At 38.7% G+C, this 26,439-nt stretch overlaps 2 protein-coding genes across 2 annotated transcripts in view; both read right to left on the bottom strand.

Annotated features, from left to right (window-relative positions):
- BTNL2 (butyrophilin like 2) lies at positions 1–23,956 on the bottom strand. Its single transcript, XM_034991575.1, has 9 exons — positions 23,878–23,956; positions 14,709–15,056; positions 12,821–13,102; positions 11,412–11,432; positions 5,774–6,121; positions 4,476–4,757; positions 3,714–3,809; positions 2,935–3,128; positions 1–135 (listed from the first exon to the last, which is right to left on the bottom strand). Exons 1-9 carry the CDS (start codon positions 23,954–23,956, stop codon positions 1–3), a joined length of 1,785 nt encoding a protein of 594 aa, XP_034847466.1.
- LOC118001169 (DLA class II histocompatibility antigen, DR-1 beta chain) overlaps positions 1–26,439 on the bottom strand; it is a 301,107-nt gene that overhangs the window by 187,406 nt on the left and 87,262 nt on the right. The window lies entirely within an intron of this gene.

Genomic DNA, 26,439 nt, shown 5'->3' with positions numbered 1-26,439 from the left:
TCACTCATCCATCAGCCACAGTGATTGCATCAGTGATTGGAGCGTCTTAATCAAGCCACCAATCTTTTTCTTTCCCCATGGTTTTTCAAACTGGCACTGGAACTGAGAAAGTAAATTAATCCCCAATTTGGTGAGCTAAAGAAAACATGTTTCTTAATACATAGTGAAAGAATTTGACTGACAAAAAACACATTTTCTTGAGATCTTCCTAGGGAAAACCTATATGTTATATATTGGGCCTGCACAAGCACATAAAACTAACAAGCAAAAAGTTAGACTCATCAAGAAGGAAGACAAAAAAAGGGGGGATAGTTAACCCTCAGACTTTACTAAATAAAATATCTTTAATTACATTAAGTCAAAATAGAGTAACATTAAACATATTTTAAGGCAAAGCCAGCATATCTACTAATAAATTTGACTTCAAAAATAAAAAGGGTATATTAATGTACCAAAAGTAGTAAAACATTTGTCAAACCCCACAGAATGTATAACACAAAAAGTGAACCCTAATGTGGACCCTACCTAGAGACTGTAGTTGAAAATAATGCATCATTATTGGTTCATCTGTTGTAACAAATGTACCATCCCAATGCAAGGTGTTAATAGGAAATTATGGGGAGAGGGAGGAGGGATATGGAAATACTCTGGATTTTCCAGGCAATTTTGCAATAAACCTAAAACAGCTCTTAAAAAATAAAAATTGTTTATAAAAAAAAAAAGAATGAAGTACTGGTACATGCTACAACATGGATGAATGCAAAAAATACTATGTTAAGTAAAAAAAAAAAAAAAAAAAAGAAAGCCAGACACTAAAAAAATCCATATATTTTGTGATTCCATTTATATGAAATATCTAGTATAGGCAAATTCATAGAGAGGAAATAGATTAGTGGTTGCCAGGGGCTGAGGAAAAGAGAAAATGGGTAGTGACTGCTTAATAATTATGGAGTTTTCTTCTGGAGTAGTAATCTAGAACTGGATGCTGATGATGGTTGGACAATATCGTGAAGGTATAAATACCACTGAATTGTATACTTTAAAATGGCTAAAATGAGTTTTATGTTATGTGTATTTCACTATTGAAAATTTTAAAAACTAAGTAAAATAAATGTGTAAATACTAGTGGGAGAATAATACATAGCTTCAAACATAAACATATGAGTTTAAAAAACAGAGAAAAAATACTATGAGCCAAAAGGGACACTCCAGGATGCAACAGGTGAGTGATGACTACGATGGCTGCCACCCTAAAAGACAGCAGAGTGTCACTAGTAGGTATTCCTCATTCTCACTTCAGAAGATTTCAAGACTTTTTCCAAGTCTTTCTTTTCCCATATTCTTTCTTCTTCCACTTATAGTTTCTCTTCTTTAATTCATTATAGCTTTAAAATATTCCTACCATGTGTTGTATTTATTGCTTTTGTTTATTTTGTAATTATTGATTTTAATTGTGCATTTTTTGTTCTAAAAATAAAATTGACACCTTTGTATAAAATTAATATAATAATAATAATATAAAATTAATTTTTCTCTTTTTTCCAGCTTTATTGTGAAATAATTAACACATATCACTATATAAGTTTAGGGTGTACAGCATGATGATTCAATTTGTATATATTGTGAATTGATTACCACAATAGATTTAGTTACCATCTATCATCTCATATAGATACAATGAAAAGAAATTAATTTTCTCCTTGGACTAGAATTTCTTCTTCTTTACATTTTTTTTAATATGAGTAAAGTCGACACACAATGTTACATTAATTTCGGGTGTACAAAATAGTGATTTGACACATCTATAGGTTATGTAGTGCTCACAAGAGTAGCTACCATCTGTTACCATACAACGCTATTACAATATTATTGACTATATTCCCTATGCTGTACCTTTTATTCTCGTGACTTATTCATTCCATAACTGGAAGTCTGTACTTCCCACTCCCCTTCACCCATTTTACCCATCCCCTTACCCTCTCCCTTCTGGCAATCATCAGTTTGTTCTCAGTATTTATAGGTCTGATTCTGCTTTTTGTTTGTTTATTCATTTGTTTTGCTTTTAGATTCCACATATAAAAGAAATCATATGGTATTTGTCTTCGAATAGAATTTCTAAAATTTTTTTCCACTCCAAATTTCCACTTTCTTGAAAAAGTCTGGAATAGGAATTCTACATTTCATATGATATTCAAGATTATATCTCAGTGATCAGATTTCCTCCTTCTACTCAGCTGTATTTTCTCTTACTCTTTTTAAACTGTATTTCTTATTTCCTCAGCCCCACTGGGAAAATTCTCACCTTCATAAAGAAACCTATAAATAATCTTTCCTTGCATTTCCTTCTCTAGGCCTAATTGCATTTCTCATTGGATTTTCTAAGAATCTTTGATCATCACATATCAGGTTGTGATTGGTGGCAGGATTTCAGAGAGCCTGGGTAGGATAGTTCTCTGAAGGGATCAGTCTCCAGATCAAATCTGAAGCCAGAGTGACATTAAAGCATCTTGATTTGGTAGCTGGAGGATGGTGTGAGCCCCTTCAAGCAGCTGGTGAAAGAAGACTGGGACTTGGACTATAATCCTTGTTTCCAGAATCTAAGGTTGTTTATTCCCTTGGAGGTGTTGCAAAATCTCCTGGGTGTAGGAAAGATGTCAGGAGAACCCACATTAAGGGATTGAAGAATGAAGAAGGTGTATAGAGTTTCAGAGAAAAAAAGTGTAAATAGAGCACTTGTTGGTCATGTTATAAAGAGAGGTGTCCAGAGGCTAGTCAAGGAAGATTTTGACCCTTCCAGGAGCCATCTTTAAGGAGAGGAGGCTTGGAGGAAAGGTAATGGCCCAGTACTGGTTTTCATAGCAACTCATTGTCTGAACACATTCTCAGGTGACAGAGGGATGACTCCCTCCCTCCCTATATTGCCCTTGGCAATACCTGGGACCTACACTCTCTTGTTCCCAACCTCCATTTCTCAGTGCCATCTCCCTGACATGAGCCCCTCCTGGCCTGGTCCATTGAGCAAGCTCTGTCGGATGTATGGCTGTATGAATGTTCATGGGTCACATGCTTGTATCCCTCAGAAAGGATCAGTCCTGGGTGAGCTGTATTTGGATCCAATGTCACATTCACTGTAGAGAAAGAAAATCCATTCTGATGATAACCAATGTGTGGAGTATTTTAAAATATAAATTTCATTATATCAACATCCAAACAGGCAAACCAAAGTTATAGTGACATAAGAGATTTGAAGTGAAGGAACTTTATAGGGCACACAGAACAACCTATCAACACAGAGAAGTCCTTCATCCATAGGGCAAGAATCATCAATAAGCAAGTCACCATATTTTTAAAGATCTTAGTGAAATGTTCATGCCAACAGCATCTCAGTCAGGTCTCAGCTCTCACCCTTGAAAGCATGGATGGCTATGCTACTTTTTTCGTCTTCTCCCTTAAGTAGATCAGTTGGGAATGTTCACTGGGGGATCAAATTATTGTTTAATCCCTTTGCTTCTATCATCACTGTAAACTCTGATATCATTCAGCACTGATCCTCCACTACATGAATGTAAGCCATGGACTCTCATGTTTCATTAATTACTGAATGTTCACTGAATGCTTCCCCTATGTGACTGCTGAAAAAAGAGGCTAGGGAAAGTGCACGGCAAGGCTCCCCTACAAAGGATGCTCCATACATGACTATTTACCTGACTTACCTTTTTTACAGCTCCTCCTCTTGACCAGGCCTACAATTGCAGCAAGAAGTAATAGCCAAATAAGCACTATCTTCCATGAAAAATTCATCATGGGCTCTAAAATGGAAAACCCAGAAACCCATTAAATCACGAAACTGGGAAAATTCCAAGATCATTCTTTTTATGAGCAGCTCCTGAGCTAGAGAGGAGGGTGAGAAGTGGGTCTCTCATGGAGGAAGCTGATCTGTTCCTCTCTATTCTGCAGAACTTGAGGGGAGACCCAAAGTTTATGCTAGCTTTACTGTTTGCTCCTGTCAGAAATACACACACACACACACACACACACAATTTCTTTCCTGTCTCTTTTCCAATTACATCACCACCATCACTGGAATAACAAGGGTAGGAAAAGGATAAAATTACCTAATCCACAGGCGTGAAGATGGTGTTAAGGAAAACTAGTTTTTAATCCCAAAGACAATCCACAATAAAGAAAAAAAAGTGATATTGGTTTCACATCAGAAGAGAGTTTGTCCTTACAGTGATGGTAGAGTCAAGTCTTAGAAGTTAGTGTATATGCAACAATATAACCTTAAGGTTTTAGTCAAGGGATGTCAGTAGGATCTCCAGGTATCCTGAAGACCATTTTTGTAAGAGATAGCAGGTGATTTTATCAGAGAGAAGAAAATAAAAATTTAAAAACAGTAGAGCAATAAAATGTAAGTCTGGGTTTGCCTTCATATGTATTTCCCAAAGTTGAGAGGAACACATGGAGTCACCAACCTGAAAGAAAAAAAGTAGCCATTTTCTCCTCATCAAGAAGGGGGTTACTAATGGAACAAGTTACGTTGATGAAAGAGCTGTTTGTGACCAATAGAGATGTCTCCACATGGAACAGCCTGTGGCTGTCTTCAGTCAGAACCTCTGAAAATGATGGTATTATCTTTCCTTCCATGTCCTTCCATTGCACATGGGGCTCTGGGAACCACCCTTCTGAACTGCATATCAGCTCTATTTCTCCATCCTTCTGTTCCTTTACAGTGATCAGTGGGGAAGAACCCAGACCTGGGGAATAAAGATCAAGGAACAAAACCTAGAGTGTCTGCAAGTGGTTATATGGTCAGTAACTTCACTGAGAGGAAAGAGGGGAAAGGGTTGGCTGAGAGAACAAAGCTTATAGTGGAATTACACTCCACTTAGGGATGAGACTAGCTGGAATGGCTTCTAGTTTTGTTATGTTTGGTTTATTTTTATTTTTTGTATTCCTAAAGTCATCCTCAGATAGAGTCACAGGAAAAGTAAATTTTAAATCCAATCTTTTCTCTTCTGTATCTGAAAACAAAATAGCTTTGACCAAGACATGAATCACATGGACAGGATTAAAGAAAGTGAGTAAAAGAATATCCTCAAATATCAAGATTTTATAAACATGTACATCCAGTGGCAGAAAATAATAGAGTCCATTTAACTTCTCAATATGTACCCCTCTGGATATTTCATGAATATGTTTATGAATTGAGACCCAAAATCAATGGGAGAAACAAATCAATTATCCGAAATGTTGGCCTATGTCTTCAATGGTATTTGCTAACCTTGAAAACTCAATTCTTACTCACAAATATACACAGTGGGAAATTATGATGCAGGGAGTGATTTTGTCTTTCTTCTTCTATCCTGCCAGTTCTTTTGATACTATTTTTGCTTTTATGTGGATATAGGTTAGTCTTCACATAATTATACTTCCTAGTAACTATACATTGTTCAGAATTTTAAGAACACTCTGAAATAATGAGTCTTATGTAGAGTTATGGAGTAAAATTCTCAAATTTCATTAAATGTGTGGTCATTTTACAGAGATCTTGGGAAGTGTACAATTTCTATACCCAGAGAATTAAATCTGGTCCATGTGAGTTTGTGAACTTTAAGTATGTACTACAGTTCTTATGCATCAGAGTGTTCAATATAAATTTGACAAGTGAATGGACATTCCAAAAATTTCAGGTACCAGGGAAAATTTCCAGGAACTAGCATGTTAAAGCAGTAGGAACAAAGGTTGAATCAAAAACATCTGGAATCCTTACCTACTATCTTCAGATCCAAACTGGCCTCCTGATAGACACCATCTTTTTCAAAAAGGCACCGGTACTGCCCATTATCTGACGTTGTGGCATTGTGTATCTGCAGGGTCAGTATCCCCTCATCAATGGCATCACTCACCAACACTGTCCTCCCTCTATATTCTTCCATCTGCTCTTCAGTCACATGTCCCCCATCCGCATACACGTAAACAGCAGGATAACGGTGTGATTGGACCCACCTCACCTCCATGCTCTGTGCATTAGTCTTTGGGGACAGGTAACAGGTTAATTGTATGTCTTCTCCCACTCTGACAAGGATGGGCTGGGGAGGTCCAATCACTTCTAAGGAAGCTATGAAATACAACAGGCAAAACACAATGAAAGACACAAAATGGAGAAAATAGTGTCATCAGTAAGAAAATCTCAAGTGGGGTTTAGAAGCCAGGGGCATCCCAGAGGAGCTGTGAGGCACAAGGTCATCCTTTAGCGAGGGGGAGGTTTGGTGGAATCAGGATAGAGCTTGTCCCTGGGAAAAAAGAACCATTAATGGAACCCACACCTGCCTTGACCTATTTTAATCAGATTACAGCCCAATAAAATAATTTTGCAATTAATACTCCTAGAATAAAAATAATATTTTATCACTTCACATCGGTATGAGCTCCTTAAACTACTTCTCAATCTGTGTATGCCTCAGTTTCTTAAACTGTGAAATAAATATATCACTCCCTTCTGGAGTTAAGCAAAATCATCTATATAAAGCTCTTGGATGACTATACAGTGTGAGTGGAGGCATGCAGACCGTGAAACTTGAGGGCACTGAAGCCAATCTTTCTGCCTTGTTAATGATAGGGGATAAAAATGGGTTTCAGGTGGATTTTTAGTAATTAAATGTGAAGGAACCTTCCCCTGGTTTGATTTTTATAACACCTTATAAGTCAGATCCAGCCTCCATGTTTTGGTTCTGTGAGGTCCCACATATGTGGAGCTCTAAACACACACCAGCTTCAATGTCCTCGGATTATTTTGGAGAAACATTATAAAACCAAGAATTGGGGAGGTTGGCAAAATATAAAGCACAAAACAACAATGAATACACAAAAAGTCTAATCCTCCCATTGTGAAAATTGGAGATTTTCTCTGATGGCTTTCCTGGACACAAGCTATGTTACACTTCCAGTTCATCAGGCTCTGGCCATGCTAGTTTTTCTCTGTTCTAAATTGAGAATCATCCTTTCCGATCAAAGGATAAAAATGCTTTCACATAAGTTATGGTCATTTATAATAGAAATACAGGCATAAATTTGTATATTGTTGGATGAGAGTCAATGACAAAAGGCAAAATGTCCTCATTATGTAATTAGCTAAAATCTGCTAGGTACTTCTTTAGAAAGGAAACTTACTGTCAATCAACACAAGCCTAATCTTCAGATTATTCCCTTCTATTCTAGCTAGAATTTGACTCCCAATTATTTCCAGCATTCTGTTTGCTTTATCTTTCAATTTTACCTAAAATAATATCTCCATTGCATATGTATCTGTTAAAATCTGGAGACAAAAGTAGGAGTCAGAAATAATGAACTAGGGATTAGTCTGTTGTTATTTCTCCTTCCACGTATTTTACAGTACATTACTTAATAAAACAGACAATTTCTTTATCTCCATTACCCATATGAGTAGGCGCATGATAGATATATGAAACACCTGTTATTCCAGAATCCAAGTAAAAAATAAAGTTGGAAGTATGGGAAAAAAATCATGCAGCCCAATCTGTTAATAAGTGATATTCTTCTAGAATACAAGCTCCTTGAGAGAAGCTCTGCATAATCTCATTTCTTTATATACTTTTGTATATATTGTGGGCCTTCCACACAATTTGTGCTCACATTTATTGTTTTGTTCTATTATTGGGGTATTGTATGTATGTTACTGAAAGGCCCTCTGAATATTCACTGAAAATTAAATCCTCTCTGGAGTGTGCAGTTCACTGAATATACATCAATTCCTTGAAACATGATAATCCCATCATCATGTCATATAATCCTCTTTCAATCAGCATATTCAATTAAGTGGGTTATCTCATTTCCTCAATATGCTATATTTTTATATCATATAATATTATATTAATATCATATCATATCCAGTGTAGAGCTTAATACTACATCAGAGATTAAATTCAACATGTTCATTTTGAAGATGAGGGAAATAGAGACCAATGATTTACAAAAATCACACATAAGTGATTAAGAACTTGCACTCTTAAGCCAGATTAGAGGGCAAATATCACAATTTCTCAATGGATTCCCACAAACCACATATAAGATTTTGCCAGCTGTAAAATGAGGATAAATCTATTAACTTTTATAATTACTGTAAGAAAAAGAAATAATCTCTGTAAAGCATTTAGCATCCCACCTGGCATATAATTAATATTTCTTAAAACTAGTCATTATTTTTATAAGATTATTTGATGAAGGGGAATGGTGGGGGTGGGCTAGATGAGTGATGGGCACCAAAGAGGGCACTTGCTCTGATGAGCACTGGGTGCTGTATGTAAGTGATGAATCACTGAATTCGACTCCAGAAACCAATATTGCACTGTGTGTTAACTAACAAAAATTTAAATTAAAAAAAAAAAAGATTATTTGCCAGAGTGAGAACTGGAATTCCAGTCCTAGGACTTCTATAGCAAGCTCAGTTTGCCAGCAGCCAACTGCAGTGGGTCCTTGTCTCCAAGTTCTAATTCATGAGGATAATACAGAGGTAGATGTGAAACTCCTGGTATCCTCAATCAACAACCCTCAAAGTTCCTAAGGGTATAGATCTGTAACCCCCACCTAACAGGGAGCCAAGTGGAGCCCCATATTTTCATCATGTTTTACTGTGGTCCCAGAAGGTCAGCACAACTAGGAACAACACAACACCTGATTGTATTGTGTGTACTGGGTCTCCAGTGGACATGTCAGAGTGGTTCAAATAACTCAGAGGTGTGACTCTTCACTCGCTGTGGGTTTTTCATAGATGGCTTTTATGATATTGAGGTATGTACTCTCTATCCCTACACTGTGAAGAGTTTTAATCAAGAAAGGATGCTGTACTTTGTCAGATGCTTTTTCTGCGTCTATTGGGAGGATCATACAGTTTTTGTCCTTTCTTTTATTAATGTAGTGTATCACATTGATTGATTTGCAGATGTTGAACCGACCTTGCAGCCCAGGAATAAATCCCACTTTCTCATGGTCAATAATCCTTTGAATGTACTGTTGGATCCTATTGGTTCGTATTTTGGTGAGAATATTTGCATCCATATTCATCGGATATTGGTCTGTAATTCTCCTTTTTTGTGGGGAGCTTTTGCACAGCAAAGGAAACAATCAACAAAACCAAAAGACAATCAACAGAATGGGAGAAGATATTTGCAAATGACATATCAGATAAAGGGCTGGTATCCAAGATCTATAAAGAACTTCTCAAACTCAACACCCAAAGAACAAATAATCCAATCAAGAAATGTGCAGAAGACATGAACAGACATTTCTGCAAAGAAGACATCCAAATGGCCAACAGACACACGAAAAAGTGCTCAACATCACTCAGCACCAGGGAAATACAAATCAAAACCACAATGAGATATCACCTCACACCAATCAGAATGGCTAAAATTAACAAATCAGGAAACGACAGATGTTGGCGAGGATGCAGAGAAAAGGGAACCCTCCTACACTGTTGGTGGGAATGCAAGCTGGTGCAGCCATGCTGGAAAATAATATGCAAGTTCCTCAAATAGTTGAAAATAAAGCTACCCCAACAATTGCACTACTGGGTATTTACCCCAAAGATACAAATGTAGTGATCTGAAGGGGCTCGTGCACCCCAATGTTTATAGCAACAATGTCCGCAATAGCCAAACTATGGAAAGAGCCTAGATGTCCATCAACAGATGAATGGATAAAGAAGAATGGATATATATATATATATACACACACACACACCACATACACAGTGGAATATTACGCAGCTATCAAAAATTTGAAATCTTGCCAATAGCAACAATGTGGATGGAACTAGAGGGTATTATGCTAAGCAAAATAAGTCAATCAGAGAAAGACAATTACCATACGATCTCACTGACATGTGGAATTTAAGAAACAAGGCAGAAGATCATAGGGGAAGAAAGGAAAAAATGAAACAAGACGAAACCAGAGAGGGAGACAAACCAGAAAAGACTCTTAATCTCAGGAAACAAATTGAGGGTTGCTGGAGTGGAGGGGGGTGGAAAGGATAGGGTAGCTGGGTGATGGACACTTGGGAGGGTATGTGTTATTGTGAGTGCTGTGTATTGTGTAAGACTGATGAATCACAGACCTGTACCCCTGAAACAAGTAATACATCATATGTTAATAATTTTAAAAAATTAGGGTAGACATTTTGCATGAAAAACAAAACAAAAAAAATAAAGGGATTTTAAAAGTAAAAATAAATAAATAAATAAAATTAAAAAAATAAAGTCTTCCTGAGGGACAGAGACATGTGTCAACCTGCCCCAACGCTGGTCTGATCTGTAACTAACAAGTTCTGCTGGTTAAGGTTTCTGTCTGATCATAAGCAGATGCTACACAGGCAGAAGGGGATCTGACTTGGATGGTATGGCTTACAGGGGTGGAACTTTCCTCAGATTGTGGAGTTACCTTTGACCTTCCTGAGGCCATTCCCTTTATCTTTATGGCCTTGATGGGCTCGAAAGTGTCACACTAGACTCTGGCAGAGATTGGGGTGTGTTTGTACGCTCAACCTCACCTAATTTGCAATAGGCACATGTGCACGCACACATTCCTATAACCAGTGACTTGAGGGTGAGCAGGATATTGATGGAAAATGAGTGATACAAGGTCATATGCATCTGGGCAGGGAGCAGGCTGCATGGGCCCATATCATGGCCTGGGAGAAAAGGTCACAGGAAGGAGGAAGATGGTAAGGGGGTAAAGGAGAAACTAAAAGAGGCTCAAATATCAGTTGGTTACTTTTTAAACCACTTATCTTTATCTTAGGTACAGTAAAATAATTACAGTCCAACTGTTAAGTAAAAAAAAAGAAGAAGAAAAACAGGAAAATGATTGAAGGACCCAGGCAGTGTCCCAGGCTACATCTAGGAAAGTAATGGCTCCTGCCCAGTATGATAAGGTTAGGATCCACTGGGGTGAGGAGAAGGTGCAGAAACCACAGCAAGGCCAGAGTGTTGAGGTGATGGGTGATGATCTCCAGTTACCACGAGGACACTGCCTTCACATTAGAAAGATTTTAAAAGGGCCACCAGAAGCCCACCATCTGTCCTATACCATCCCTTACACACAAGTAGAGCAGAGATCGTGTCTGTGCCCCTTACAGGCATCCATCTGAGGCTCAGTGGGTCCCAGTGAACACTTAAAGTCATAGGTTACACAGTGCAAAGGTGCCCGAAGGAGGCTGTGTTTTGCCTGTCCCCTCTGGTACTAACTGAACTTGAGACTTGAAGTCATGCCTCTGTTTCTCATCTGGATTACGAGTTGTCACGGTAGCTCCCACTGGCTTTGTTCAGGGACTATCAATTCCCTTTGGGGCAAGCAGGGTCTCCTTTATACCAGTGCATCCAGTGTCTACTCACCTAGCTCATTCTGGTGTTTCTCTGGAAAAAGAACAAGGATAATATATTAGGGAATTTGATCTGAGGGAAAGGAGAGAAAATATTTAAAAAGAAAAGAAAGCTCTACATTTTATTAAAAAGCTCAGTTCATCACCGGGCTATGGGTATTAAGGAAGGCAACTTCTGCATGGAGCACTGGGTGTTATACACAAACAATGAATCATGGAACACTGCATCAAAACTAATGATGTAATTTATGGTGTCTACCATAACATAATAAAAAATAAATGAATAAATAAATATAAATAAACAGCTCAATTCATAAAAAAGAAATTAGAGAAAAATGTTCTTTCCTGTAGAACACCTAGTGATCCAGCTGTTTTTCCTTTTGTCTGCATAACAAAAAGCCTCTCAGTTCTATTACCTCATGATTGTTTATTTATGCTGATACTTAACATATTGATATTTAATATATTGTAAAAATGATACATATTCTTCTTGTAAGTGCATGGAAAGTATAAAAATATACGGACATAGACAATTATCACCTATAATTCCAAACTGAGAGATAAAACATATATAAAGCATTTATAAAATGTATTCATATATATATAATATATAATATATAATATATATTCAGCTCTTTTTAACATTCACATGTGACATTTACTTAAAATTCTTTCATATGTCCACTTATATGAGTAAGAATAACTATATCCTTATATCTAAATATAAAAGATGTCCCAAAAATCTTAGTGCAGTTTTAAGTTATGGAAAGCCATTATTTTTTACATGATTGGAAATGTTTATAGATAGATAGATACATAGGTAGGTAGATAGATAGACGTAATCTTTACATAAATAGTCCATCATAAGGATTTTTTCAACCATTAAAATCATTTGAAAATACCATTTTTCATCAATGCTATAATTTATAGTCACATTAGATACTTAACATTCACTCCACTGTTGTATTGTGCCTTTTTTTTACTGTTGTTTTTGTTGCTATTTATAAATGAGGCTATAATTAAGATGCTATTATGTAAATAGTTGTCTCCATCTCTGATTATCTTCACATGACAGGTTCCAGAAGCAACTGGCACAATGTGGTATAGGAAAACATTTTAATTGAAAGAATATAGTTTTATTTTCTTTATCATGTGATGCATACTTGTTAGTAAAGAAAATTAGTTCAGAAAGAAGAAAAGGTGGAACTTGAAAATAACTGGAATACCATTAACAATAGCTGTTTAATCAAAATATAGTATATATTTCCAGCCATAAATAGTTTATATGTTTTAATACATATTACTAAATTTTAGATATTTTCCTTAATAAAAAAATACTAGGTGCTATGGAACAGTCTTTTGAACCTTTCCTGTTAATCACTTTGCACATTAGCACATTGGTCCTAGAGGCAGAGCTCTGACCTGGAATGGAGATGACTGAGCTCTTCTCTTCATTGAGGATGGGGTTGTGGATGAAGCAGGACACGGTCTCCACAGAATCATTCCTGACCACAAGAGTGGTTTCCACATAGAACAGGCCATTATCATCTTGGATGGAATGCTCAGAGACAGCCAGCAACTTCTCTCCTGTGATATCTGCCCAATAAACCTGGGGCTCTGGGAACCAGCCTTTTGCAGTGCACACAAGCTGGACTCCACTTTCCACAGGTCCCTCCACGTGGATGTAAGGGGCAGACCCCAGATCTGTGGAGGGAAGATACAGCCCTAGGGCCTGGAGCCCATGGAGGCACAAACCATAGAAACCAAGATCCCGGTGACATTGCTCATAGGGAGAGGGCCCCAAGTCCTCTTCCCATTCAAATTGGAGTTCATTTACACTTTGCTTGTTCCCCATTCTGGATCTTTAAACTTTAGCACATGAGCCGTCTTTTTCTTCAGATCCAGACAGGACGAGAATAAGAGAAAGGGACATAATGACATTTTGCTTATGTCACTAGTACTGCCAACAAAGATGTGTTGTGATTTATTCTTGAGCTTCCCCATGCCACAAACTCTGTCTGACATTTTAGATGCTATCTTGACTCTGATTAATTAGAACATTTAATATAAAGCCAGAAATCATCTCCAGGGACTATTCTTTACATTCTTTCTGGTGGTGGTTGTGATCTTGGGGACCAAGTAGATAACCTGGGTATATAGAATGGGATGCCCCAGGAGGAGCTCTGGTTACTAAATACTCCTACAGTCAATGGGAAAATGTTTTTGAGAAATCCTAGTTTTATGTAGTCATGAAATTCTTTCTTTATCCAACACTACTCTCAAACCCAAACAAAGGGACTATATTTCCCATAGATGATAAATCTCTATCACTTGGTGGGGAAAGAGAATCACTCCCTTCACCTACAGCCTTAGAAAATGTGTGGCTTATTTTCAAATGTTCCTGATAGTGAACAGCTGCCTTCCTCTCTCCATATCTCAGAAATACATAGATTCTTTCATCCATCTTCGATCACCTGTAACATAACTATAATAATCATAGTCACGGGTGTTAAGAAAAAATGGTGTTAGGAAAGAGCTTTAGTGTGAGTCAGAGATGGTAACATCTCCAGAGAACTATTTCCCTGAGAAGGTCAGTGGATTTGCCTGATTTTCTCTTTAGCATATGGGAGAGTTATTCTTGCCAGGGAACTAGATGGTTATTTACTTTTCAGATATGCATTTTTCCCCAGAACAGATCCTTTTTCTCAACTGTTTCCCACTTTGCTACTACAAAAGCATCAGGCAAAATCCTGTCATTCACAGTGGGTATGTCCAAATGCATCTGGAGTCCCCAATTCATTGAACACTAATATTTAATAATCTCCATAAAAGCACAGTTCTTAACCTCTTTGTTCCCAGCACTAGCTTTCTCACAGGAGGCATTCCAGAAAGAAACATAATTTGTATACTTGGTTATTGCATATTGGAGTTTGGGTAGAGAACAATGCATTCCATTGAGATATGGCTGCTGGGCAGTCAGCTAGATTCACTCACTCAGTGATTGACTTGCCCTAACACATCAGCCTGATAGAGCACAAATTTGTGCCTCAGTAAAATTGCTAATGACCGGATGTCATGGATTGCAATTAGTGGTCAAGAATAGTCAAAACTGCATAAGTTAAATTTGAGAAGGTTGTTTAAGTGAGCTTGCTTTGAAAACTTCACGATTACTTGTCTTCAAATGAATCAGGACAGAGGACTGGCCATTAGGAATTGCCTTGAGAATTAAAAGGGAATTTTTCAACTAGCAATAGGCTTACCACAAATTAATACACTTCTCCCTCCACTTTGTCTTTTCCAAAATATTCACCTGCTACTTTAACCAGCAAGCTTGTTTCTCCACAATAGTTATTCTCTTGGAAATGGCACCAGTATTGCCCATTATCAGATGGTTGGATGTTGTTTATCTTCAGAGTCACATTTCCCTCATGAATGCCATCCTTTATCAACTCTACCCGGCCTCTGTACTCCTCCATCTGCATCTCAGTCACATCAGCTCCATCCCAGTATACAAACACAGGTGTGCTGGGCTCCGAGCGGTACCATGTCACCTTCGTATGCATTGTGGTCCTCTTGGGGAGGAGCTGACAGGTTAGTAGGGCATCTTCCCCAATCCTGGCCAGGATTGGATGTGTAGAACCAATCACTCTCCAGTTATCTACAAAACAGAGTGAAAAAGAGGAACCAGGAAATGCTAACTGGAAGATTAATATACTTGCTTTGGGATGTCCAACCTATTAAAATGGAGGCACCTGGAGGAGGGAGGGCTTTATTTTCAATGATTTAGAGAAATCCAGCATGAGGGTTTGCATATTTGGCTGTTAAAAAGACAATTCTGTGTAGTACTGAAAATAACATGCAGTTCAAAAATTTGAGTGTTAGTGCTAAGTCTGTCACCAGCTGTGTGATTTGGGGAGCAAACCTATTATTTTCAGTGAGATTTGAGATTTGGAATCTCAATTTCTTCATCTTTAAGATACTAAAGCCACCTTCTCTGGGTTGTTTTTATTCTCTAATAAGTCACTGTGTAAATTGATTTTTTACACTGAGAACTTTGTTAGTGATTTGTTTTATATCTTATAGTAATTTATTTTATAGTTAGTGAGTCCACTTATATTGTTAGTGATTGATTTCATAATCATTTTCCTAAAATTTAGGTAATAAATTCATTCATTAGATTTTTCAGCTTTTCAGGATTGCTCTGGTTCTAGGTAAGGACCTGGGATTATTTTTTAACTTTAAAAAATTTTTGGTCTGGAGTAGGCAAGGCTCCAGTTACTGGAGCTTTGTATGTACAATGCAGTTTTGTGCAAGGACATTTTGTGGTGGATTAAGGGCAGTGGCTTGTCTAGACAGTTTGAAACTTTTTTTTTTAATCTTTTTTTTTATTCTTATGTTAATCCCCACACATTACATCATTAGTTTTAGATGAAGTGTTCCATGATTCATTGTTTGTGCACAACATCCAGTGCTCCATGCAGAATGTGCCCTCCTCAATACCCACCACCAGGCTAACCCATCCTCCCACCCCCCTCCCCTCTAGAACCCTCAGTTTGTTTTTCAGAGTCCATCGTCTCTCATGGTTCGTCCACCCCTCCGATTTCCCCCGCTTCATTCCTCCCCTCCCGCTACCTTCTTCTTCTTTTTTTTTTTTTTCTTAACATATATCGCATTATTTGCTTCAGAGGTACAGATCTGAGATTCAACAGTCTTGCACAATTCACAGCGCTTACCAGAGCACATACCCTCCCCAGTGTCCATCACCCAGTCACCCCATCCCTCCCACCCCACCCCCCACTCCAACAACACTCAGTTTGTTTCCTGCGATTAAGAATTCCTCATATCAGTGAGATCATATGATACATGTCTTTCTCTGTTTGACTTATTTCATTCAACATAATACCCTTCAGTTCCATCCATGTCGTTGCAAATGGCAAGATCTCATTCCTTTTGATGGCTGCATAATATTCCATTGTATATATATACCACATCTTCTTTATCCATTCATCTGTCAATGGACATCTTGGCTCTTTCCACAGTTTGCCTATTGTGGACATTGCTGCTATAAACATCGGGGTGCACGTACCCCTTCGGATCCCTACTTTTGTATCTTTGGGGTAAATACCCAGTAGTGCAATTGCTGGATCATATGGTAGCTCTATTTTCAACTTTTTGAGGAACCTCCATACAGTTTTCCAGAGTGGCTGCACCAGCTTGCATTCCCACCAACAGTGTAGGAGGGTTCCCCTTTCTCCGCATCCCCGCCAACATCTGTCATTTCCTGACTTGTTAATTTTAGCCATTCTGACTGGTGTGAGGTGGTATCTCATTGAGGTTTTGATTTGGATTTCCCTGATGCCGAGTGATATTGAGTACTTTTTCATGTGTCTGTTGGCCATTTGGATGTCTTCTTTGGAAAAATGTCTGCTCATGTCTTCTGCCCATTTCTTGATTGGATTCTTTGTTCTTTGGGTGTTGAGTTTGATGAGTTCTTTATAGATTTTGGATACTAGCCCTTTATCTGATAGGTCATTTGCAAATATCTTCTCCCATTCTGTCGGTTGTCTTTTGGTTTTGTTGACTGTTTCCTTTGCTTTGCAAAAGCTTTTTATCTTGATGAAATCCCAATAGTTCATTTTTGCCCTTGCTTCCCTTGCCTTTGGCAATGTTTCTAGGAAGAAGTTGCTTCGGCTGAGGTCAAAGAGGTTGCTGCCTGTGTTCTCCTTTAGGATTTTGAGGGACTCCTGTCTCACATTGAGGTCTTTCAACCATCTGGAGTCTATTTTTGTGTGTGGTGTAAGGAAATGGTCCAGTTTTATTCTTCTGCATGTGGCTATCCAATTTTCCCAACACCATTTGTTGAAGAGACTGTCTTTGTTCCATTGGACATTCTTTCCTGCTTTGTCAAAGATTAGTTGACCACAGAGTTGAGGGTCCATTTCTGGGCTCTCTATTCTGTTCCATTGATCTATGTGTCTGTTTTTGTGCCAGTACCATGCTGTCTTGATGATGACAGCTTTGTAATAGAGCTTGAAGTCCGGAATTGTGATGCCGCCGGCTTTGCTTTTCTTTTTCAATATTCCTCTGGCTATGCGGGGTCTTTTCTGGTTCCATACAAATTGTAGGATTATTTGTTCCATTTCTTTGAAAAAAGTGGATGGTATTTTGATGGGGATTGCATTGAATGTGTAGATTGCTCTAGGTAGCATTGACATCTTCACAATATTTGTTCTTCCAATTCATGAGCATGGAACGCTTTTCCATTTCTTTGTGTCTTCCTCAATTTCTTTCATGAGTATTTTATAGTTTTCTGAGTACAGATCCTTTGTCTCTTTGGTTAGATTTATGCCTAGGTATCTTATGGTTTTGGGTGCAATTGTAAATGGGATCGACTCCTTAATTTCTCTTTCTTCTGTCTTGTTGTTGGTGTATAGGAATGCCACTGACTTCTGTGCATTGATTTTATATCCTGCCACTTTACTGAATGCCTGTATGAGTTCTAGCAGTTTTGGGGTGGAGTCTTTGGGGTTTTCCACATAAAGTATCATATCATCTGCAAAGAGTGAGAATTTGATTTCTTCTTTGCCAATTTGGATGCCTTTTATTTCTTTTTGTTGTCTGATTGCTGTCGCTAGGACTTCCAATACTATGTTGAATAGCAGTGGTGATAGTGGACATCCCTGCCGCGTTCCTGACCTTAGGGGGAAAGCTCTCAGTTTTTCCCCATTGAGAATAATATTTGCTGTAGGTTTTTCATAGATGGCTTTTATGATATTGAGGTATGTACCCTCTATCCCTATACTCTGAAGAGTTTTGATCAAGAAAGGATGCTGTACTTTGTCAAATGCTTTTTCTGCATCTATTGAGAGGATCATATGGTTCTTGTTCTTTCTTTTGTTAATGTATTGTATCACATTGATTGATTTGTGGATGTTGAACCAACCTTGCAGCCCAGGGATAAATCCCACTTGGTCGTGGTGAATAATCCTTTTAATGTACTGTTGGATCCTATTGGCTAGTATTTTGGTGAGAATTTTTGCATCCATGTTCATCAGGGATATTGGTCTGTAATTCTCCTTTTTGACGGGGTCTTTGTCTGGTTTTGGGATCAAGGTAATGCTGGCCTCATAAAATGAATTTGGAAGTTTTCCTTCCGATTCTATTTTTTGGAACAGTTTCAGAAGAATAGGTATTAATTCTTGAAATGTTTGGTAGAATTCCCCTGGGAAGCCATCTGGCCCTGGGCTTTTGTTTGTTGGGAGATTTTTGATGACTGCTTCAATTTCCTTAGTGGTTATAGGTCTGTTCAGGTTTTCTATTTCATCCTGGTTCAGTTTTGGTAGTTGATACATCTCTAGGAATGCATCCATCTCTTCCAGGTTATCTAATTTGCTGGCATAGAGTTGCTCATAATATGTTCTTAGAATTGTTTGCATTTCTTTGGTGTTGGTTGTGATCTCTCCTCTTTCATTCATGATTTTGTTGATTTGGGTCATTTCTCTTTTCTTTTTGATAAGTCTGGCCAGCGGTTTATCAATCTTGTTAATTCTTTCAAAGAACCAGCTCCTAGTTTCGTTGATCTGTTCTACTGTTCTTTTAGTTTCTATTTCATTGATTTCTGCTCTGATCTTTATTATTTCTCTTCTCCTGCTGGGTTTAGGCTTTATTTGCTGTTCTTTCTCTAACTCCTTTAGGTGTAGGGTTAGGTTGTGTACTTGAGACCTTTCTTGTTTCTTGAGAAAGGCTTGTATTGCTATATACTTTCCTCTTAGGACTGCCTTTGCTGCATCCCAAAGATTTTGAACAGTTGTGTTTTCATTTTCATTGGTTTCCATGTATTTTTCTAATTCTTCTTTAATTTCCTGGTTGACCCATTCATTCTTCAGTAGGATGCTCTTTAGCCTCCACGTATTTGAGTTCTTTCCGACTTTCCTCTTGTGATTGAGTTCTAGTTTCAAAGCATTGTGGTCTGAAAATAGGCAGGGAATGATCCCAATCTTTTGGTACTGGTTGACACCTGATTTATGACCTAGGATGTGATCTATTCTGGAGAATGTTCCATGGGCACTAGAGAAGAATGTGTATTCCGTTGCTTTGGGGTGGAATGTTCTGAATATGTCTGTGAAGTCCATTTGGTCCAGTGTGTCATTTAAAGTCTTTATTTCCTTGTTGATCTTTTGCTTAGACGATCTGTCCATTTCAGTGAGGGGGATGTTAAAGTCCCCCACTATTATTGTATTGTTGTCGATGTGTTTCTTTGCTTTTGTTATTAATTGCCTTATATAATTGGCTGCTCCCATGTTAGGGGCATAGATATTTACAATTGTTAGATCTTCTTGTTGGATAGATCCTTTAAGTATGATATAGTGTCCTTCCTCATCTCTTATTACAGTCTTTGGTTTAAAATCTAATTTGTCTGATATAAGGATTGCCACCCCAGCTTTCTTTTGGTGTCCATTAGCATGGTAAATGGTTTTCCACCGCCTCACTTTCAATCTGGGGGTGTCTTTGGGTCTAAAATGAGTCTCTTGCAGACAGCATATCGATGGGTCTTGTTTCTTAATCCAGTCTGTTAGCCTGTGTCTTTTGATTGGGGCATTTAGCCCATTTACATTCAGGGTAACTATTGAAAGATAGGAATTTAGTGCCATTGTATTGCCTGTAAGGTGACTGTTACCGTATATTGTCTGTGTTCCTTTCTGGTCTATGTTGCTTTTAGGCTCTCTCTTTGCTTAGAGGACCCCTTTCAAGATTTCCTGTAGGGTTGGTTTTGTGTTTGCAAATTCCTTTAGTTTTTGTTTGTCTTGGAAGCTTTTTATCTCTCCTTCAATTTTCAATGACAGCCTAGCTGGATAGAGTATTCTTGGCTGCATATTTTTCTCATTTAGTGCTCTGAATATAGCCTCCCAGTCCTTTCTGGCCTGCCAGGTCTCTGTGGATAGGTCTGTTGCCAATCTAATGTTTCTACCATTGTAGGTTACATATCTCTTCTCCTGAGCTGCTTTCAGGATTTTCTCTTTGTCTAGGAGACTCGTAAGTTTTACTATTAGATGTCGGGGAGTTGACCTATTTTTATTGATTTTGAGAGGGGTTCTCTGTGCTTCCTGGATTTTCATGCCTGTTTCTTTCCCCAAATTAGGGAAGTTCTCTGCTCTAATTTGCTCCATTATACCTTCTGGCCCTCTCTCTCTTTCTTCTTCTTCTGGGATCCCAATTATTCTAATGTTGTTTCGTCTTATGGTATCGCTTATCTCTCGAATTCTGCCCTCGTGATCCAGTAGTTGTTTATCTCTCTTTTTCTCAGCTTCTTTATTTTCCATCATTTCATTTTCTATATTACTGATTCTCTCTTCTGTCTCATTTATTCTAGCACTTAGCGCCCCCATTTTTGATTGCACCTCATTAATAGCCTTTTTGATTTCTACTTGGTTGGATTTTAGCTCTTTTACTTCTCCAGAAAGGGTTTCTCTAATAACTCCCATGCTTTTTTCAAGCCCAGCTAGTATCTTTAAAGTGATGATTCTGAACTCTAGATCTGACATCGTACTAATGTCCGTATTGAGTAGGTCCCTGGCAGTCAGTACCACCTCTTGTTCTTTTTGTTGAGGTGATTTTTTCTGTCTTGTCATTTTGTGCAGAGGAGAATAGATTAATGAGAGAACAAAATGCTAGCCGAGTAACCACGTCCCCAGAAAATATACTCTAAACAAATCAGAAAAGACCTGAAGCAGTGGGATAAGAAAGGGAAAGAGAGAAAAATGAAAAAGAAAAAAAGATAAAGATAAAAACAAAAACAAACAAAACAAAACAACAACAACAAAAGAAAACCAGAATGAGATCAAATATGATCAGGCTGGTGTATAGATCAGTGCCACACACTAGATTTGGGGTGTATTTTGGTCTTTTAGAAGAAAGTGCCTCCCAAAATTTTAAAGAAAGAAAAACTTATATATGTACAAAAATAAGGGTTGATATGATGAAAGGATGGAATATGAGTGTAAAAATGGAAATTATAAAAAATTTTATAAAAGGAATTGATAAGAAGTTGTTTGAAAAAAGAAAGAAGAGGATTTAAAAAAAAATAGAAAAAAAAAAGGGAGAGGATGTGATCAGGCAGGGGAATAGAAAACACCATATACTAGAGATTTAGGGTATATTTTAATCTGTTAGAAGAAAGTATCTCAAAATTTTAAAGAGAGAACAATTTATATATATAAGCCAAAAATATGGGTAACTACTATGAAGGGATAGAATATGACTCTAAAAATGAAAAATAAAAATGTTTTTTTTTTTTTAAAAAGGGATTGATAAGATGTTGGTTGAAAAAGGGAAAAAGAAAAATTCAAAAAGAAATAAAAAGACAAAAAGACAGTTAAAAAAATTAACTTTAAAAGACTAAAGAATCATGGTAAAAAAGCCATGAATTCTATGTGCAGTATTCCCCTAGCGCTGGAGTTCTGCCGTTCTCATTGATCGGTAATCTTGGTCTTGGCTGGCTGTTCTCGCTGATCTTCTGGGGAGGGGCCTGTTCCCGTGGTTTCCAAATGTCTCTGCTGGAGGCGGAATTGCCCCGCCCTTGCCCCCTCCCAGCTAAATAATCTGCTCGGGTTTGCTCTCCGGGGCTTTTGTTCCCTGCGAGCTTTCCGTACAGCTTTGGAGGCAGAGAGTGAAAATGGCGGCCTCCCAATCTCTGCCCCGGAGGAGCTGAGAACTCGGGGTCCCGCTTCTCAGTGAGCCCCCAGAGAAAAGCCGTCAGTCACTCCCGTCTCCCCGGTCTCTGGCCGCACTCCGTGTTCACCTGGCCTGTGACCGCGCGTTTCTCTCTCTGGCACCCGACCCCGGGTGGAGTCTCCACACCCAGCAGATCCCTGGGGTGCACTCCCGCGCGGCTCCTCCCGGGGGAGGAAGGTGAGTCTCCCCGGATCTGCCGCTTGTTGGGTCCCTGCTGGAGGAGCAGTGGCCCGACTGTGCGGGGATCACGGTTTATGGCCACCCCGAGCTGAGAGCCCACGCCTGGGCTCCGCCTCTGCAGCCGGCTTCCCTGCTCCGGTACCTGGGAGCTCTGCCACACTCAGGCACCCCCGGTCTTTCTGTGACCCCGAGGGTCCTGAGACCACACTGTCCCGGAGGGTTCCACCCCCCGCTTAGCCACCAGAGTGACGTCCCTCGGCGGAGCAGACTTTTAAAAGTTCCGATTTTGTGCTCCGTGGTTCTATCACTTGCCAGAAGCGGCCGACGGAGGCCCCTCCCCCGCCGTCTATCCTCCCAAATATCGCCTCGGATTCACTTCTCCGCGCGTCCTACCTTCTAGAAGGTGGTCGCTTTTCTGATGAGAAAGTTGTTGCTCTTCTTTTCTTCATTCTCCTGTTGAGTTTGTAGGTGTTCACAATGGTTTGATCCCTATCCAGCTGAATTCCTGAGAGGAAACGAAATCCAGGTCTCCTACTCCTCCGCCATCTTGCTCTGCCTCTCAGTTTGAAACTTTTAATCAAATTTTAAGTCATGTTTGACCTCTTGTCATTATGTGCAAATCGAAGGGATATTTAATAATTCCACATGTTATTATGTTTAATAATCTCAAAAGTCATATATATTATATTCTTCCTTATCCTAAAATGCTCCAGAGCTATTTGTATTTCTCTGCCACATCCAATCATCCTAAGAAGGAAGGAACTTCAGCTTGCTCACTTGCTGATGAATATCAAATAGATGCTGATCAAAAGGTCACTACAGACCTTAAGTGGAGATCTGCTTCCATTCTTCATTTACGGAATCCACATATGAAGCTAGATCTGAAGTCATTCCATCTGGTTGACTTCTTTTATAGGCTAGGAAATTGCATTATACAGAGGTCAGGACAGCCTCATGTCACATCACGTAGTTTCTGGCAGCCCTCAGTCTGGAGCCTGAGCCTTCTGGTGCCCTGTCCAATGTTTTTTCCACTTCTGCATGTTGTATTTTCCTTAGGACTCTGGTATTTCCCCCTGACACTGAATTTTCATAATCCTTTTTTAAGGTACAATTCAGCCACTGAGATTTCCAAATCCATTTCTTGGAAATCTTCTGATTTCTTGTTTCCAAGTATTTTTATGCTGTTTAGTTTGTGGTAAGAAGCAGCCATTTTCCTTGCCACCAAAGTTCTGTCCTGCGTGGAAGCAGGAAAATGGATGAATAACTTAATGTGTTCCAGGTACTTCTTCATGTGCATCCTCATTTAATCCTAAAGCCTGTCCTAGCCTTTAAGACATAGGTATGTTGTTATTCTTATCACAAAGATGAGGAAACTAAGGCAGAAGGCATTCAAGTCACTTTTTAAGGTAACCCAGCTAGAAGTGGAGGACCCTTTCTGGAACACAGATGCATTGGTTCCTGGACCCCCAGTCCTAATATTGTCCTAGCCCTTTTGATTTGGAACTCTGCATGTGGACTGTAACACTGGGACATTTAGATATACAGTAAAGGGAAGAAGGGCATCCTACCTGGCTGCCTCATGGTGAGCAGTACGAAGAAGAAAGAGGCAACTGCACCAGACAGACTGTATCCTGGAAAATCCACCATTCTCCCTACAGCAAACACAAAAGAAAAATATGAGTACACCCAAATGATACTATAATGGAGCAAGGTCATTCTGTTGTTTCCAACAGTTACATAGTCACAACGAGGAATCAACATAACCCCTCCACAATCAAACAAGGAAATGGACTTGGCTTAATTTCTCTGCAGTTATTGATCATTTCTGACCCCTTACCTCATGTGTTGTACTTTAAACTATTTTTTTAGGCTTGAGGGAAGATTTCTGATTGAAATGAAAAGCCCTCCTGAGTTCAAGGGACAATAATATTTATATGTTTTTAAAAATCTCCTAAGGTCAGGCGCCTGGGTGGCTCAGTTGGTTAAGCGACTGCCTTCGGCTCAGGTCATGATCCTGGACTCCCGGGATCGAGTCCCACATCGGGCTCCCTGCTCGGCAGGGAGTCTGCTTCTTCCTCTGACCCTCCTCCCTCTCATGTTCTCTGTCTCTCATTCGCTCTCGCAAATAAATAAAATCTTTAAAAAATTTTTAAAAAAAAATCTCCTAAGGTCCATTTATTCTGAGCATGCAGAAATTATATAGTAGGATTCAAATGTTTTTCCTTGCCCTCCTCCCAGCCCCTCCTGCAAAGTTCTTCATCACCACCCTCTCCTAGGTGTACAGGAAAGAACAGGAAGGCTCTGTATCCCCACTCTTCAGCCAGGAAGCCATTGCTAGTGCCTTGGGAGAACCCAAGGGCCAGGGCACACCTTGGAAAGTGAAGGAAAGTGGTAGAAATGGGGCTGCAGGAAGAGACCAAGGAAACTACCCTAAATGGCCTTTCAATGTCGTCTTGGAACACAAAGGAATGAGTAAAAGAAATAGTCCAACTGCAGAGATTGGCAAACCCAAAATGCCCATTATACCAGCATTATAAAAATGCTTCCACACAGCTAAAAAGTTTTAAAACTACCAGGACAAAAATCAAATGCCAGCTTTAAATTTTGAAAACTGAAAAATTCAGAGTGGAAGAAGCCTAAGACTCATTCCATCTGATGTGTCCAGCATCTTACTGCTTCACACCAACTAGAAGAACCTGTTCAGGAGCAACAATAAGCTGGCGATTGTTTCTCTTTTCCCAGAAACTAATACCAGTAAAATTCTATAGGGCAAGGGAAAGCAGCAGTCACTGAAATAGGGATTATAAACCAAGTGGTTTAGGAGATTATTTATACTCTATTATGACTGCTTTTTAAAATGATGCATACTTTCATCTAAAATACCTCTAGGGAAACTGATACAAGCCCAGCCACAACACTTAGACACACAAGAGCGCTCAAAGATCGATATGAAAATGGGGCCAAGCATTAGGAGATAGCATAGACCATCTGTAGCTCGCCACTGGAGACAGTCACTTCCCCTCTGAATGAAGGAGATTGCTGATGCCTCCTCTTGTGAAAAGCAGAAATGTTTTGTTCTACCCAGTAAGAGCAAATACAGCCTGCAAAACTCATGCCAAGCACCATCCCTCAGTCATGTGAACTAAGAAGGACCCACATTTGCTACAAACCAGTTTATAGATGTGTGTTCCTTTAGGTCTTTCATGTTAAAGCAGGGGGAAAACCTACAAATGCAACTAGAAAAAAATTGCTCAAATTAATGAAGCTTTTGAAGAAAGTTGTGAAAATGTACCTTACCCTTCACTGGTGCTCAGAGAGAAATTCATGAGCGAGTATAAACAGGGAGAAAACTGCCTTAGATAGGGTTCTGAATGGGAAAAGGGAGAGTCTTGCCCTTGGAGGGTCTTTGGCAATGCCTGCAGAAATTTTTGGTGGTCACAGCTGGGGAAAGGGGACATCCAATGAGCTGCTACACATCCTACAATTCACAGGAGAACTCCTACAGCAAAGAATTATCCAGCTTAACATGTCATTAATGCCAAGGAAAAACACTACCATAGACCATCTGCTGTCAGTATGCTGAAAATCTTTGGCAGATTTTTACTAAATAAACAACTGGACTTATATTGCAAACTTTAAGTTAAAACATTTTCATTACCAGGTTTTTGACATCTCTATTTTACCATTTGAACATAGGCTGAGAATCTTCTAAAACTGCCATTGCTACTAAATATGGTAAAACTTTGGTATTGTCAAGAGATGTTATCTAATATGTATATGTACCATCGAATGTTCAAAAACCCATGTTTCATTTAATTTTCTGGATAAAGTGTACGTATTAAGATGGAATGATAAGTGAGTGATAAGTGGTGGTTTGTGTTGAGGTTTTAGGTCTATGCATGTACTGTTAAAATTCACACCAAAGAAAATTACAAATTACTACATGTCATGAATCATTAGAGGTGTTTTTTTTTTTTTTTTTTTTAGTAAAAAACCTCAAATGTTAAATTCTCAAAATGCCAAGTGACCACAGTAATTAACTGGTGAGAATAAATTTATTCAGTTCACAAAGTTTGAAGTTTATATATCTATATTAATTTTAAAAATAGATATAACTGATCATATGTTAA

This window comes from Mirounga leonina, unplaced genomic scaffold (genome assembly GCF_011800145.1).
Source record: "Mirounga leonina isolate KUSES-001 unplaced genomic scaffold, KU_Mleo_1.0 Mir_53, whole genome shotgun sequence".
Classification (NCBI taxonomy): Eukaryota; Metazoa; Chordata; class Mammalia; order Carnivora; family Phocidae; genus Mirounga; species Mirounga leonina.
Note: the sequence above shows the minus strand (reverse complement) of the source record. Positions and strands in the feature narration are given on the sequence as shown.

Bases quoted from the DNA above. Each gene is read 5' to 3' on its own strand.
- BTNL2 (XM_034991575.1), bottom strand. From the start codon at position 23,956: ATGGTGGATTTTCCAGGATACAGTCTGTCTGGTGCAGTTGCCTCTTTC. The intron at 6,122-11,411 runs GTGAGTAGACAC...TGTATTTCATAG, and splicing joins GAAACACCAGAATGAGCTAG to CTTCCTTAGAAGTGATTGGA. The intron at 3,129-3,713 runs GTAAGTCAGGTA...CTTTCTCTACAG, and splicing joins GAGGAGGAGCTGTAAAAAAG to TGAATGTGACATTGGATCCA.